The sequence below is a fragment of the Micropterus salmoides genome, unplaced genomic scaffold (assembly GCF_014851395.1).
Source record: "Micropterus salmoides isolate LMB-PRFRI ecotype aquatic unplaced genomic scaffold, ASM1485139v1 Ms_hic_scaffold_1162, whole genome shotgun sequence".
Lineage (NCBI taxonomy): Eukaryota > Metazoa > Chordata > Actinopteri > Centrarchiformes > Centrarchidae > Micropterus > Micropterus salmoides.
Window position 1 is genome coordinate 1 of NW_024040222.1, and position 15,946 is coordinate 15,946.

The 15,946-nt window shown below is 39.1% G+C and overlaps 1 protein-coding gene across 1 annotated transcript in view; it reads right to left on the reverse strand.

Moving 5' to 3' along the window:
- Positions 1 to 3,352: 3,352 nt before the first annotated feature.
- LOC119898475 (ephrin type-B receptor 1-like) overlaps positions 3,353 to 15,946 on the reverse strand; it is a 29,443-nt gene continuing 16,849 nt past the window's right edge. The window contains exons 6-9 of the mRNA XM_038712646.1: positions 6,228 to 6,393; positions 5,733 to 5,838; positions 4,040 to 4,101; positions 3,353 to 3,932 (exon numbers count right to left, since the gene is read on the reverse strand). Of these exons, the coding sequence (XP_038568574.1) occupies positions 3,640 to 3,932; positions 4,040 to 4,101; positions 5,733 to 5,838; positions 6,228 to 6,393 (627 nt within the window). The 3' untranslated portion in view covers positions 3,353 to 3,639. The remainder of the gene's footprint in view (positions 3,933 to 4,039; positions 4,102 to 5,732; positions 5,839 to 6,227; positions 6,394 to 15,946) is intronic.

Here is a 15,946-nt window from a genome sequence, read left to right on the forward strand (position 1 = left end):
AGGCAGCCAGGTCAGTTCATGGATAAAGAGTACTAAAACACGAAGCATAGGTTCAATTTCTGTGTGCAGTTTAATTTGTCCTGCATGTGCCCTGTAGCATCAGTTATTATGCTGAAGTCTGTGTGGTCACATATGAGTTCAGCTTATTTACAAGCTAGATAGTGTACTTGACTTGAAGTAAGAATAAGTAAGATTGGACTATTTGGTATTTACAGTACTCTATGGTTATATACCATTTCATAATAATGGCATCATTCGGGTTATTTTGTCAGACTTTTAAAAGCTTCTCCACAATCACAGAAGACTTTAGGGTCAGGTTATGTTGGATCAAAACTAGAAACAAAGGGTTGGCTGGTGGACCGTCATAGAGAGGGGAGAGATATTGTTTAAATATGGTGATAACGGAGCACGCTTGAAGAAAGCGTCTCCTGGAAAATTTCAGACACTCATTGGAACGAGTAAACGGATCATCATGTGTAAAATTGGTGTAGTGAAGCTTTAATCCACAGATATTTCTGTGTTTATGGATTTGATTATTTAATAATATGTGATGTATCATATCTTACCTCAAAAACACTAAATTTTAATTAATTTGATTATATTTTATGATATTAATCTGAATCTGCAAAGTAAGTAGTAACTAAAGTTATCAAATAAATGTGGATTCAAAAGTTAAAAAGTTTCCCTCTGAAATGTAGGAGTAGAAGTATAAAGCAGCAGAAAATGGAAATACTCAAGTAAAGTAACTCAAAATATTACAGAAAAGTACAGTACTTAGTAAATATATTGTACTTACTTACTTTCCACATCTGCTTTTTGCTCAGTCAATACATGGACCATTTTGTGGATGTTTCTTAATTTATGCATTGCTATGTTGATTTATGAAGTTGGCTACAATGATTTTAACCTCAATGTCCTGAACTTGTTCAATGTACAGAAAATGCCCTTACAGTGCTAAGGACACAGACGTCTTTTGTCAAAATTAAATTCAGCCATATGCTGCTTGGAGACATGAAAATTGAATATCACTTCATAATAAAAGTCCCCATCCCTGAGATAAAAATCAGTGTGTGAATAATGGATGTGTGATGGGAATTGGATGACAGGCTGTGTCGTCCTGTCTCACTGTGATCTCTGCTCCACATCTCGCTGCTCATTAAAAACTATCTACTGTCACTGCTGTAAACCAGCAGAGGTAGAGATGGATGGAGGGCAAAATAGGAAGGAGAATGGAAGGAGGGTGGGGTGAGGAAGGAGAGATGGGGTGGTGCAGAAATGAAAGAATGAAGGATGGATGAAGAGGGACAAAAACTGTAATTTTCACAAAGAGAGGAAATGCGACAGTATATCGAAATATACTGTGATAAAATGAACTGGTCTGTAAATTGAGATTATTGATCCTTTCAGGACTTGGCCTTCAGTTAAATAAAGTGCTTTTTATAAAGGACATTTTTTACAGTGTAAGTGATTGTAATAAGGCAAGAGGAAAAAAGAGGGGTGTTATCACAGAGGGAGAGGAAGAGAGAGAGTGAGGTGAGATATTTTTACAATCTCCTTAGGGTACTTTCTTCTTTTATCTTCGCTCCTCAATCTGTTGTTCTGCTTTCCCCCCCTTGGTTCTTTGTTTTAGCATTTCTCTATACGCAAACAAACTCTACAACCCCAGCGGGGCTGAATCACAGGGAGCGATGAAGATAGGAGGAAGTATCAAAGAAATACAGAGAGAAAAACAAAAAGAGAAAGCAGGAGAGAGGGAAAAAAGAGAAGGACCTGTGGATAAGTTTTTACTTTCCATCGCAGTAGAATGGGAGAGATTCAACCATTTAAGGGCTCAAGGTCCAACCACATCTCAATCACCCAGGCTCATATTTTTCCCTCCCTCCCCGTTGTTTTCATTCCTTCTCTGTCACCTCTGGCCGAGGTGAGAAACCTTCCCCTGAGAGAAATAAAGTGAGAAACGGAGGGATTACGGAAAGCCTCTCAGAGTGGCTCAACAGACCAAAGCCGAAAGCATATACTCTCAGCTGTGAGATTCTGAATCTGGTTCATGACCTTTATCAACCAGAGCTCCATGGCCATTTGGTTTGATTGGTTTGGTCCAAAGTTTTCTGGGGGATAACATTTGGACAGTTATAATGTACTACAAAATTTGAAATTAATCAAAGTACTAAAAGACAACTGACAGTGAACCTGGGAGGTTCAGGTCTTTTTGGAGGTTTCCAGGACCAAGTCCGGTGGAGTCAGCTAATAGGACCGCTAACTGGGCTAACTAGCTAATGGCAAAGCCTACAGTCAGCAGCAGTGCTATAGATATATAATAAGATCCACATGGCACTGACAAGCATTGTGCTGGTAAGTGACTTCTTACTTTCGTCCCGGTCCTAATGACAAGATAAAGCTCCCGAATGGAGCTTGAGGTTGTTGTTTTTACGACTAACTGACCAATAAAAACTTGGTTGACTAAAAGCCGTTACATCGACTAACAGTTTAGTACTATTAGGTGGCAGCACTACTTATGATAATTGTAATATGTTCTGGTGCAGAGCTTGAGGTTATTCTTCAGTATTTTGTATTCACAATAGTTTTTAAGGCATAATGCAAATTAAACAATGAACAGAGTTTGATTTGAAGAACACAACAATAATAAAAGTGATAGATGCATATATAATACAAGTTTATTTTTTTAATGCATGTAGCCCTACAACGGATGATGATGACTGGATGTACTGCTGGTCGTATTTTGTAATTTCACTGAATGTGCACATTTTGTGAACCTATTTATGACCTTGTGTGGCGGGTTTTACCCATGCGGCAACCTCTGGTGCTGAAAAATGAAGCCTACGCAGAAGCGTCAAAAACTGCAGTTCCTCAAATGGTCACTTAAGGCTGGCTCCAAAATTGAGTCAATTCCCATAAACCTCCACGTTAAATTTTATTTAAATCTATCTTATTCATGTGTGTGTCTGTGTTCGACTTGACTTGGATCCACTTGGGGACAATAAAGCTAAGCTGCTTGAAGGTATAGTGAAGGTGTATAGTTTCAGTATGCAGTAGTGATCAGTGGTAAAATAAGGTACTTGATCTTAGCAACTGCAAAGTTTGCTTGTTTTCACCTTTTTTCCCCCTTTTTTCATCAGACAGCTGAAATGCAAAAACTCCTAGCTAGCCCCCCCACAAAAAACTTCAGAGGATGCTCTGGGACTCCATTTCACATCCAACTTTCTCTATTTGCCAAACATCACACAGCATTTTTACAGTGAGAGCTCAGATAGCCAAAGAGAATGCATGAAGACAGTTTTAATTTATTGCGGTGAAAGTTTTCAGCATGAATAAAACATCTCTCCTGACTTCAAAGTAAAAAAATAAAGCAAAATAATAAACTGACATTGCGCGTTTCAAGATCCTTCTTATTGACACAAAGTGTGGCACAGTTGAAGAAACAGATTAATTTACTGTATGTGTTGTTTCAAGTGACAGTTGATCTCATTAAAGGAAATCAAGGTTTACTTTTCCAACGTTCACTTTTGAAACAGCTTATAGTACTAACTTTATTTTTTTTTATCTTACTCTTCAACAAAGCTCTTGTACAAATGAATGCACAGTAATATTTGACACATATTAAATGGATTTAATGGATTTTCACTTTAGGTATTTGTTCATCTTCAGAGATGTACATGAAGGGAAGGGAAAGCCAAAGCCAGAGTCAAAGACACTAAGTCCAAAGAAATATCTACCTGATCCAATGACCTCCTCTATTTTGACACAGGAGGGGTCGATTTCCTTGGCAAACTCCCGGACAGCCTCGTTGGGGTCCTCATAGGTGAAAGGGTCAATGTAGATCTTGACCCCTGGTGAACTGTGACCTTCGGACAGGCTGGGAAAGGTCACAGTGGGGGCGGGACCACTGAACATGTCAGGCCTCAGAGTCACCTCTGAGGAAAGAATTAGAAAGTACAAATATAAACACGGTTTTGGCGGTTTGGTGTGTGTGAGCATATATGAAGGTAGAGCTTATTTAAAGTTTCAATATTGGTCATACCTCCTCCTGTGTTGTACTGCTGCAGCTTATCACCGTAAACACTCTCCTTCAACTGCCTTCTTCTATAGACAGAAACAAAAACAGAGAGTTTTTGGGGAACGAGGCAAGCAGACAGAAATGTTACACAAAAGTTAGAAATGCTAATTGGCTGTCTTCTCTTCAGCTGAGTTGTGTTAAAATAAATAGTTTTCATTAATGTCAGAAAAAAGTCTGCTTGAGAGAAGGAAAAAGTATTTTTATCAGTAAGGCAACATGTTACTGTTCTGTGTTGTCAGCTTTTATTTCCTCTTCTTTGTAATATTTTAATACGTCAACTGATCTTCACAATAGACACCTTATACCACATATAGAGAGAGGGAGCTTGTTATTTCTGGAAGGTTATGAGGTCACAGAAACGTCAGGCATTTAAGAAAGTCTTTCAAAGAGTTGTGGAACTATAATAAATTGCCACATCAAGAAAGCTTTAAAATACTTTCTCGTACAGAGGCCATTTTATCTGCATTATTATTATTATAAAATGTTTAGTGTAATGTATTACATCTTATTAAATGTGTATGCATAATTATGCAGCTGCATATGGTTACACAAAAAAAAATACCTAGTAATTTATACCTGACAAGTTAATTACTCTTGGGTTTTCCCAACTTTCTCCAAAAAATACCCAGATTGTCTAAACTAGCAAATCTGTTTAAACTGATTCTCATATGGATTTTATGTTCCAATGCACATTGTGCACTGCCACTTAAAGTAAACATTGTCCTCTTGTTGTAAGCAAAGTTTTATGTAAAAAAAAACATGTTAATAAAACAAAAAACAATAAATGGGTAATGTGAAAGTTTATTGTTGACCTTGGAAACATTATTTTTGACAAGGTTCTACCTTTCAACAGGATCTCACAGTGTTCCTCGGCAGATATGCAGTAGTTGTCATGGAAATGGCTCAATGATCATTACATGACCAAAGTATCGAGCTTCAAATGATAACAGATAGTTGTAATAGGGAGGTAGGAATTGTAAATCTTTTATAAGGTGACTCAAGTACTAGACTGTGAGATGTGGACAAAAGCTCTGAAAATGTTTGTCACAATAGGCCTTTTTCAATGGCATCTTGACATTTCACTGCAGGAAAAGCACAGGTGTCAATTAATGATGGAAGACTTCCATTTAGCTGCTTCTGTTTCAAAGTCCTTGTATTGTGCATGCTGGCTCACTGTCATGCTGTCATGGCTTACTGGGACACTTGAAAAGAACAGAGCCATTGTTAATTTTATTAGTAACACCTGTGCTTTTCCTGCTATGACAAGTCAAAGTGTCTGCTGTGAAAAAGGACAAAAAATGGTTTGGGATGCTGAGAATATATGATAAGTAATGATATGTAAGATAATATGATATTCACCCCTATTGTTTATCATTGACTTAGTATCTGATTTTCAAACATTTTAAAATATGTATATAGACACATTACCAGATAAAAAAAGGAAATTTAATAAGCATTGAATCCTATAAAGTCAGAACATGTTCAATGCCGGGCTTAAGGACATTTTGAACGGACAATTCAAAGTATTGTATGTAATGTATGTAACAGGGTATTTACCCCTATCAGTTAGGATATTCCCATGACCCACATATTATGCAGCACGTGTGGGTGGATGTGTATAAGATGTGGTGTGTGTATGTATGTGCCTGTGTGTTACCTGGTACAGATGATGGCGATAGCTACCAGTGAGACGATACACACTCCACCTACCAAAGAGCCTGCAATCAAGGAGAGCTGCTGTCCTAGCTCTGACTTATACTCATCTGCAGAGACACACACACAAACACACAATCAGGCACAAACAGTGAAAAGAGATGGGGTTTTTTTAAACTCTCACACATACACACAGTTGAGCATTGCTGGAAGGGAAAATATACACTTGACAGTTTCTCTCTCTCTAACACACATAAAATATAATTTACATGGCTCATTTTACATAACTGCAAGCACACACAAATTCATGCACATACACACACGCACACACACAAACAAAGTAGGGCAGAATTTAATTACTTCACAGCCAGATTTTCACTCTTGCTCAATCTCTCAAATTTCCCCTCTCAGTCCTGCACTCTCTTTCCTCTCCACCACCGTAAAACCTCCACAGACACACACACCTCCACACACTCATACCAACCACCCACACGCTTACCGTCGGTGAGTGTTTGGAAGAGCATCTCCTTGCTGTAGGCTCCGTAGCCGGCCACAGTGCGGGCCCTCACCTGAACCACATAGCCGGTCCCCGGCCTCAGACCCTCCAGGACAACACTGGGTGTTTCGCTCTGGATCTCTGAACTGTTCAGCACTGATGACTGGGACTGAAGAAGAGATTGAGAGAGATGAATATGTTTTACGGCAATCCAAAACAGACTATAATACTTCTTCAGTCACAGACTAAGAGACAAGAGACTAAATTTAGTACTTTGTTTTGGCCTTCAGCTAAGATAAGATTAATTCATCCAGTTCCAGCTCAAACTGAGGCATTCACCATTTTCAACCTGTGACACAATAGACACCCAGGCAGGATGGTATAACTGCAACATTTTGAGTTTGAAGTAATATGGGAATGTTGTCACACCGTGCCAATCTCTATCACATTTTTTGTCTTTCTCCATTTTTTCCCCAACAGTAAAAAAGAACAGTTAAAATATCCTCTACTGTTTCTGTTCTCCATACACTTGAATTATCCATCTGCCTGTCTGTTTCTATCGATTTATTCACACCTTACAGGTTCAATTTACCAAAATTACTAAAGAGGTACATTGTATAGACATGGAAATGCCTTTCGTTTTATTTGTCTATATTGAGATATAGGCCTCAAACCTAATTCAATGGAGAGAAATGGAATTTGTTCGCATTAATCAAAGCACAGACAATTTTCCAGAAATACTGTTTATCGACAGACCCCACAATAACCAGCCAATAACAAGTACTTTTGGAACTACTTCTACTGAAGGAAAGTTACTACTATTCCACTATTGTCCTGAGTGACCTGGTCATGTTGCTGGGGATTTTTTTCCAAATTATATTTTTCAGTGTTTCTAGCAGCATCTGCAAAAACTGATTTACATACATTTTATTGGGGTAGAAGTTTCAAAAAGGCCATTGTTTCTAAAAACACAAGTTGCCATTAATTATAAATGCAATTCCAGTGTTGTTCTACAGCACACACGGAATTCCAATTACTCCCATTTTACTAGGGTAGTGACAGAGCGAAGGCAAAAGGGTATAATTCAAAGCCTCCCAAAACTATTTGAAATGCAAGACACCACTAGGATTGAAAAAAATTGTTATTCTGTAATTTGAGTGAACTGAACCTTTAAGAGTCCCTCTGCGTTGGAGAACCTCGCAAAACTTGTCTGTTTACATTCTGTCATCATCTTTATTGCTTTTTTTCCTGAAGCCCCTTTTTCACCTCACACTTATCTCCTCCACCTTAAATCTCCTTCTGTCCCACTCTGCTCTCTCCTCCCATCTACCTCCCAGTCATCACACATTTTGTCCACAACTACCCTCTTCATATTTAAAAGAAAATATATCTCTTCAGTATCTTCCTCTTTGACTTATTGCTCCTTTTCCCACCTCTTTGACCTGTTCTTTACTCCATCTCCCTAAAATATAACAAAGCAATAATGTCGTTAATTAGCTACTGGCCACAGAGACAGATCTAACAGAGCCTTTGGTCTTCTTTCTGCCTAGTCCTCCTGAGGTGAATTAGGCATCACACCTATCAGGCTTATCTCATAAACCCAAGGCTACAACCTTTTACCTCTATCTTTCTATGCCTTCCTTCTATGCTTCCCCTCACCATTTCTTTCAGATAAAGAAAAGGTTTTACTGCGGCAAAATCAAAACGGTCCACAGGGAATGGCAGATATGGTGTGGTGATGGCATAAAAGGAGGGGAGGGAACCGTGCTGTGAGGATGAAGGAGGTAGAGGGGTCGACGGCAGAGAGGAGAGGAGAGGGAGAGAGATGATGATGGTGATCAGGAGGGAGTTCAGGAGGGAACGAAGTGAGGGTTGGTGGTGGGAAGAGAGAGGAAGAGGGAGGGTTATCAAAAGAGGACACTTGAATAAAAAGGGGGTTAGGATGATTGAGGGTTTTTTTGTTGCTGCTTGTGGCCATCTTTATTGTTACTATTATGATATGACATGTCTTGTGTCATTTATTAGCATTAATCCTGTGTACCTATAGTACCATGATTTGCTGTATTTAATAGAGCTCTCATTTATTTTAGTGCACTGTTAATATACTGTACTGTGACCCGCCAAAGTCCTACTGTCATAATGAGGACAACCACAGAGTTTGCTGGGTGATAAAAGCTTAGAGAGAATAAGATAGAGAGTTATATTTGGAAGTAGCCACAGAAATGGGGGTACTGTGACAGGGTGGGGTTTGGATTTGGAGAGGCGTGTGTGTGTGTGTGTGTGTGTGTGTGTGTTATGCTTACCACAGTGAAAAGGTTAGGGGGCAGCCCATCAGGGGAGGTCTGGTAGCCAGAGATAAGTAGTGGGTAAAAAGCCTGCCTCCCTGTGCCATATCAAATTTACTACATTAAAACCTCATTATCTATAGACTGGCTATGACGGGAGGAGGGGGGAGGGATGAAGGAGAAGATGGAAGGAAGATGGGGAAATGACAAAGTACCAAAAAAGGAGGTACAGTGCAGCTGTCTGGTAAGAAAAAACTGCCCACTCTCTCTCCAGGCTTATCAAACTGCTCCCTGAGGACTTTTTCACTTGAAGCTATGAGCTAAAATTAGTCACTTGGTGGTGGTGGTTCGGTTGTCTATAGTGTAAAATACAGAAGAATGAAAAGAAGAAACAATGAAAGGACAAACTGTCAGCTTTCGCTTCTGGGTCTAATTGGCTTCCATGTTAAATAATGTTAAAGCAAAGGCAGCTGCAAATAAGGCCGACTTACAGTAAAGTCCCTGCCCTGACTTTGACAAAGTAAGGGTTTTATCTGTGACTGTCAGACTGCAGCTACAGAACATCTCTCAGCAAGTGCAGTTCTTCTCACTCTGTCCTCAACTCACTCTAATTGCTCTCCGAGAGGCAAAGTCTTGACTTTTTCTTCCTGCTATTCTCTATCTTTCTCTTTTACCAAACAGCAGGAAGTAGGGGTGCTAAGGGTGCTGCCTAAAAGTTTGTCTAATATTTAAATATGTGTTTTTGCCGTTTTTGCTCACTATGTTCCAGTGGGTATGGTTTAGTATTCCAGTCAACCCTCACACATAACAACAACAAAGCTTATTATTTATCCAATACCTTCCAAAATGACCAATATGGCTGTTTTAAATGAGCATTTTCTGATATGCTACCTCTGTAGTTATGGTCAAAAGAAACAATGTTGACTGTTGATAAGAGACCAGATGTAAGCCATGGTCTGTGGTGACAAAGTTAGACACTTCTTACAGCCAACCTTCCACCTGAACTTCTTCTGTAGAGGAAAGTCTCTATTTTTATAACAGGTAATATCTGAACAACAGTGAGGTCTGCACACCAGGATCTGCAAATGTTTCTTCTTGGAACCTTCGGGTAGCACATTCTGATATTGGCATGAATGCATTCACTAACTGAAGAGAAATTACACTTTATGAGCTCTGAAAGATCTCATCAAACTGTATTTCATGAAAGAAGATCAGTAATGAGGATAGTTGCGACTCAGCTTCCATTATACTAGACACTGGATATGCATGCGATGACCAATTTATTGGCATTATAAAAATGTTAGAGTAAGACCGGACAAAGCATATTTTAAAATCTGTAATGTAAAAAGAATTGGACTTTATATAATCTGATAAAAAATATACTTTTGTAGGATGGCAAGATTATACTGTGCATACTAAATGCATGCACCAACTTACATTAATTATTACTTGATATTGTTGAAAATTGATTGCTATTAATCAAAAGCCTCAACATACATAAAGGCAAAATAGTAATAGTTTAATAACTTATAATGATTAATAGTGTCAGTGCTGAATTGAGTTTAGGATTTACATATTAGTACGTAGCACAGTGAATTAAGAGAAGCAATAACAACCATAATAAAAACGACACACACATACACACTCTTTTCTTTCCCTTATGCAGCACAGGAAAATTATAGCCATATACCATGTTGTGCCGGGAAATTGGAATCTGTGAGTGAGCCCTCTGGAGTCATGGACTTTATAACTGTGGCTGTTTTCATCAAAGCGAATAGATAAGAAAGAGAGTTGACATGAGTCTTGAGCATTTAAAGTTTGTAGTTCTGTTTTATCTCAGAGTTTAAGTGAGTTACGGAAGCACAGAGTCACTGACAGTATGTATTAAAAAGAACAGAAACTTGCAGTGGTATCCAAAAAAACAATTTTCTTCAGTTTTGTAAAAACTGGAAGATGGCAGGGAATCAAATGTGGGCTGTGAATGAGGAGGCATGTTGTTCTATTTGGTGTATCTCACACAATCCCTTGTAGGTGCTTTGCTCTTTGTTGTTAATCTGCAGTGAAAGTCTATCTGTTTTTGGAGCTGTTGGCTCAGCTTCAGAAAAGATGAGGATATTTTTATGTTTAGCTTTGGGTGATAGATATGCTTTTAATTTAACTTTCAGTTTCCAATTGCATTGCTTTCCACTGACTGAATTACAAAGAAGAGAAGATATAGCCACAGTTTGTCCTTTGTTTGGAGTCTTTTCTTCCCTAGAGGAGCGGTCTTTGATTGGAAAGCAATCAGCTACGCACTGAAATTTTCAATCCTGAATCAGAGGCTCTCATTCGTGCCCTGGGTTGGACATTCATTACAGTATGCCGGCTACTTTGTTCATTGGAGAGTTTTGTGCCTTAGTCTCGTACAGATTAGGACCTTCTTTTTTCATCACGCTATATTCTCGTTTGCAAAATACTAAAAACAAGTGAAACAGCACTTTCACAAGGGTCGAGAATATTGTTTCTGCTGAGGTCTGGATCCAGGAGGGTGTTCTCATCTCCCTGTTCCAGGCAAGGTATGTTGCTGTTTCATTTAGAGTCTGTGAATTCAGGGTCATGCAGGGATGTGCAAGGAAGAAAGTGGATTCTCTGAAGGGGCAGCATCAATGTGGGCGTTGTTCTGAATTGTTGTGGTGAAGAGAGGATCTCAGCCTGAAGATGAAACTTTGACCTTACCAGTACAGCTACCTTCCTGCCATCAACTATGGTCACAAGCTTTGGGTAGTGACCAAAAGAATGAGATAAGGGGCCGAAATGAGTTTCCTTGTTGAATTTCTTTACTGGCTGGGCTCACCCTTAGAGATAGGGTAAGGCGCTCAGACATCTATAGGGAGCTCGGGTAGAACTGCTTCTCCATCGTATTGAAAGGAGGCGCGTCCAAATGGTAGGAGTTCCTGGGCTAGAACCAGAACACACTGGAGGGATTATATATCATGATCAGGATCCTCATAAGGAGCTGGAAGATGTTACCCGGGGAGAGAGACACCTAGACTATTTTGACCCGGCCCTGGATAAGCAACTGTCCCCAAGTCCAGAAGACTACTGAGAGATGGAAGTTTTCTTCGATTCTTACCGCAGTGGTGCAGAGTGGGAAGGATAAAGCAAGAGTTCAGTTAAAGGACTTCTCAACAAGCATATTTTCTGTCTATCAGTACACTTGCTGATCATTGATAAAGAGAATACAAAGAATAATTTTGAATATCTCTTGTTCCACTTCTGGGACAGAGAAATCCTCAATATCCAAGCCTGGATGAATGGATGGTTTCCTACAGAGATGTTGATGAGTCTATCTCTCTGGGAAGACGGATTGGCCTTAATAAATAAAGGTAACTATGAACAACCAGTGGTCTGTGATGTCTTCTGGCACATATTGAGACATCAAGGTCCACAGAGAGACTTCAATAGTGAGCTGGGGAGATGAATCTAGGAAACAATCTCGCTCAACAAACACTACAGCAATATTGAGGGCTGTGGTCCACAAACACTGTAACTTTCCTCCCCACTGACTTTAGAATATGTGCAACCCTCACCATGAAGAGCATGTAGTGAAAACCGGCATCCAGACTCAGAAAACGTGTCATGATATGATTAAAAAAATTACTTAAGACATATGATTATATTCCTTTATAACACCTCATTTCATTTTCTGGTCAAATTTAAGTTTGTCTAAAGTCACTGTCCATAATTGTCATTTAAATTTTTCATGATGTTCTGTTTTTTTTGTGATTAACTGAAGAGTGGCCTGCACAAGACGCACAAGATCTCCATGAGTTCTTTTGTGAGTTATTTGACGAATTTAATTAGATCTTCCAGAGAAAACAGTAGTTTGAGGTGCCAGAACTGTGGCACCTCAAACTACTTCATCAGTTTCTCATGGAAAAAAACATACACAGCTTTGTTAGATTCAATTAATCAATAAACATTCATTTGACAATTTAGTTGAAGTAATGTAGTTTTATAGTTTGACAAGATCCCACTGTAGCCACTTGTTATGAATGGATGCTCATTTTAGCTGCAACGACTACGATCACCAATTGATGTGTGCTGGAATAAAGAGGCTCTCCATCACTGTAAAACCCTGTCAATATGACTACAGGCTCCATGAAATATGCATTGAAGCTCTAAGATCAATCCAGACTTATTATGAAATAATATTGTATAGAGATGAGGCATGAACCCAACTCTTCAATAGCCACTGAGCACAAGTGAGGGAGAAAATACATCAATTACAGGGATTCTAAATCTAAAAATATGTTGACATGTTTCTGCTTTCAGCTGTCCTTAATTAATCATCATGTCAGGTCTATGAGGAGCAGCATTCACCACATCCCAGTCTCTGAACTAATAATAATGATAATAATGCTATTTTATCAGTCATTAGTACTTATGCTACAGTAAGTGACAGGAAATAACTAACAACAATAGGAAAATTATAAAAGCTATACAGTTGTTGTGAACGCAACCAGACGCACTTCAAAGAAGGTCAGATGGTGTCAAAAGAGGGAGGGAAGTTTCCCTCCCCGAGAGTTGACCTCTTTCACATGTAAAACCCAGAGACATCGCCTGGTGTTGGTAAGGACCGAAAGAGACTCAATCAGACAATGAATCGCTTAAGGATTGTGTATTCAGAGAGCCTTAGTGAACCTTTCTAGCTGTAAAGGTGTCACTAAAGACAGTCCACAGGACAGGAAAAGGGGCGATCTGACCCCTTTTCCCTCCAGCAGGTCACCTCCAGCCTCAATCTGACTCTTTTCTCCCCACAGAACGGCTGAGCCATAAACCACCAATTCATTCTCTGATATCCTGTGCGATAAGCCAGGAATGCAGAGAAGACCATAAAAACCCCTGTTACTCAAACCAAGCAAGGTTCCAGTATAACTGTGTTTATTCTGTTTAAATAATAACCTTGCTAAGTGAGCAGCAGTGTTAGCCTCTGAGTTTAGTAAGTAATAACCCTGTTGTTATCCTTTAGTGATGTTTGAAGACTAGCAGACCCATAAGAAAGTAATCTTGAACTAGTTTTCTAACCTCATTCTGTGTTGTCTTAAGTCATTCCTGTTACTCCCTAGTAATCACTGTCTATTCAATGCTAACTAATGCTTTAGTTAAATGTTTCATATACAATTTCTTACTAAATTATCCATGGAAACGCTCGTAGGCATCACCAGCCTCTCAGTTAAAGTGGAATGTCTACTCTTTTCTTGTGTGACCCGAGCGCCACCAAGGGGACAAGAAAGGTATAACACGCAAGTGTTTAAAACTCGGTTTACACTGACAGAATTGTTAAGTAGGCCTAACTATCACCACGTAATTGCATAAACGAAATTATACTGTCATGCTGACATCTAAATTGTCTCATGAGTTAAAACCAGTAACCAGCAAGTATACTGAGGACATGTAATCAAGCTTTGTTACGTTTTATATAACCATTATAAACTTTTTCCATAGTGTTTAGCCTTGTTTTAACTGTCTTTATCCGAATGTTTAGAACTAAGTATTTTTCCAAATGTCGATATTGTGGAGAGAGAGATCAAAGAGAAATACGCGCAACGTATATTTCTTTATCCCAAAAGTTAACACCTTAGCGACGTTTGTGAGACCATCCCCAAAATTGACGTCACTACCTAGCGGAATCAATAAAAAGGCCTTGCTGTCTTTTGTTCTAGGCTTCTTACCTCTTCAAAACTCTTCGTTTAAACTTTCTTGAAACTAAACGTATACGTTCTCTTAAACTTCCTTTACTTTTGAAATTCCGATTTTTGTTTCGTACTTAAATTTCCTTCAGACGAGCTGAGAAGGCTACGACCCTGAATTCCAAATTTCTCAGCGGGAGATTTGATTTTCTTTATTTTGTTTGGAGCTGCCTGTTTAACCTCAGCAACATTAAATAGCCGATATTCCCGAGGCGTCGCGAACCTACGGTGAATGTGTGAGTTTATTTGATTTTGTTGTTGCAACCCCATCCGACCGTTGTGAGCAACTTTGGACCAGAAACTCAGAAGCCTTCATTTATGGCCTTGAATAAATGAAACTACGGCTCTGACGACCAAAACCCTGAGTGGGCCCTATAGCGACACCAAACGAACTGAGATCAGAGCAAAAGCCTTGGCTGACAGCCCGTTGCTGCAAGCGCTTCCCACAGAGGACTCCGGAACCAATCCACCGGTTTCAACCCAACTCGAAAACGCCACTGGGGTCGGGCCAGAACCGACTTCCCGAGTCAACCGGCAGTCGAGCCTCGCCACGGGACCTGCGGCAACGGTAGGCCAAAACAAACAACACTCTGTGACTCGTTGGTGATCTATGGGCTCCATCCACAGTTAATAAACCCTTAGATTAGACAAGCTAAATCTGCAACCCAATTTCGGTTATTCGTTCCCTCATACTCGTAGAATTCTCTCCCTCTACAATAAACTAAAACTCAATCGAACCTTACATAGGCTACCCTTTTAGTACCTCCTTGTGGTCATATTAACTGTTACCCCTGTAATATCACCACATTTACCCACTATTGTACTCTCTTTTGTTAGTTAATAAATTCACTTTGAGCACAGCGATGTATGTGTGTGTGTTATTCAGAATCTAGAGTCCCTATACACAGAACTTACGCTCAGATCTGAGACTGACTGACTGACCTTACGATTTCAGAATAACAACTAATGAATTAACCGAACTCGGTATAAATCTCAGGCTATACTCAAGGACCTAAAGGCTTGGGCGGACAAGCAAATCTTTAGGTGGTGCTCCTAATTTCGAGGTATAAAATTAATATTCCCGGAAATATTAATTTTCATAACTGTATTAAAATTTTACGTAGCCGAGATCTGCTACACAGTATTGAGCAATAATTTTTATTTTAGAGAAACATTTTGGCGAATGGGCACAAAACACACTTCCCAAACACACCAACTCTGTCGTAATGTCACTCTTTTGTGTGTGCATCTGTCATGTCAGGTGTAACAGTGGGCTTTGCTGTATTTAGTAAATAATTCTAGTTATTTACTCAAATAGCTGAAAGGATATCTCCCAATAAACTTAGGTGAAAAATACTCCTACACACTGTCTTGCTTACATTAGGTCAATTCCACTTGGGGACATTGTGCCATTAGGTATAAAAAAAGTACAATTACACTTTATTATTAAAAATTATCACCATATTTACTCTTTTTTTAGTTTTAGTTGGATGGATATGGATGAAAAAATTAATTATGCATTCATAAAATTTTGAATAGTTGTTCTTTGTCCCCATTGACCTAGACATAATTTTACTCTATTCACAACCGCAGGGACAAATAATTCTATATTCTTCCTGAGAAAAAAAAGTATTAGTAATTATTATAAGTATTTAACATTAAAATGCTGCTGCTGTGAAACTTTACTCATGAGCTTGTTGTTTTC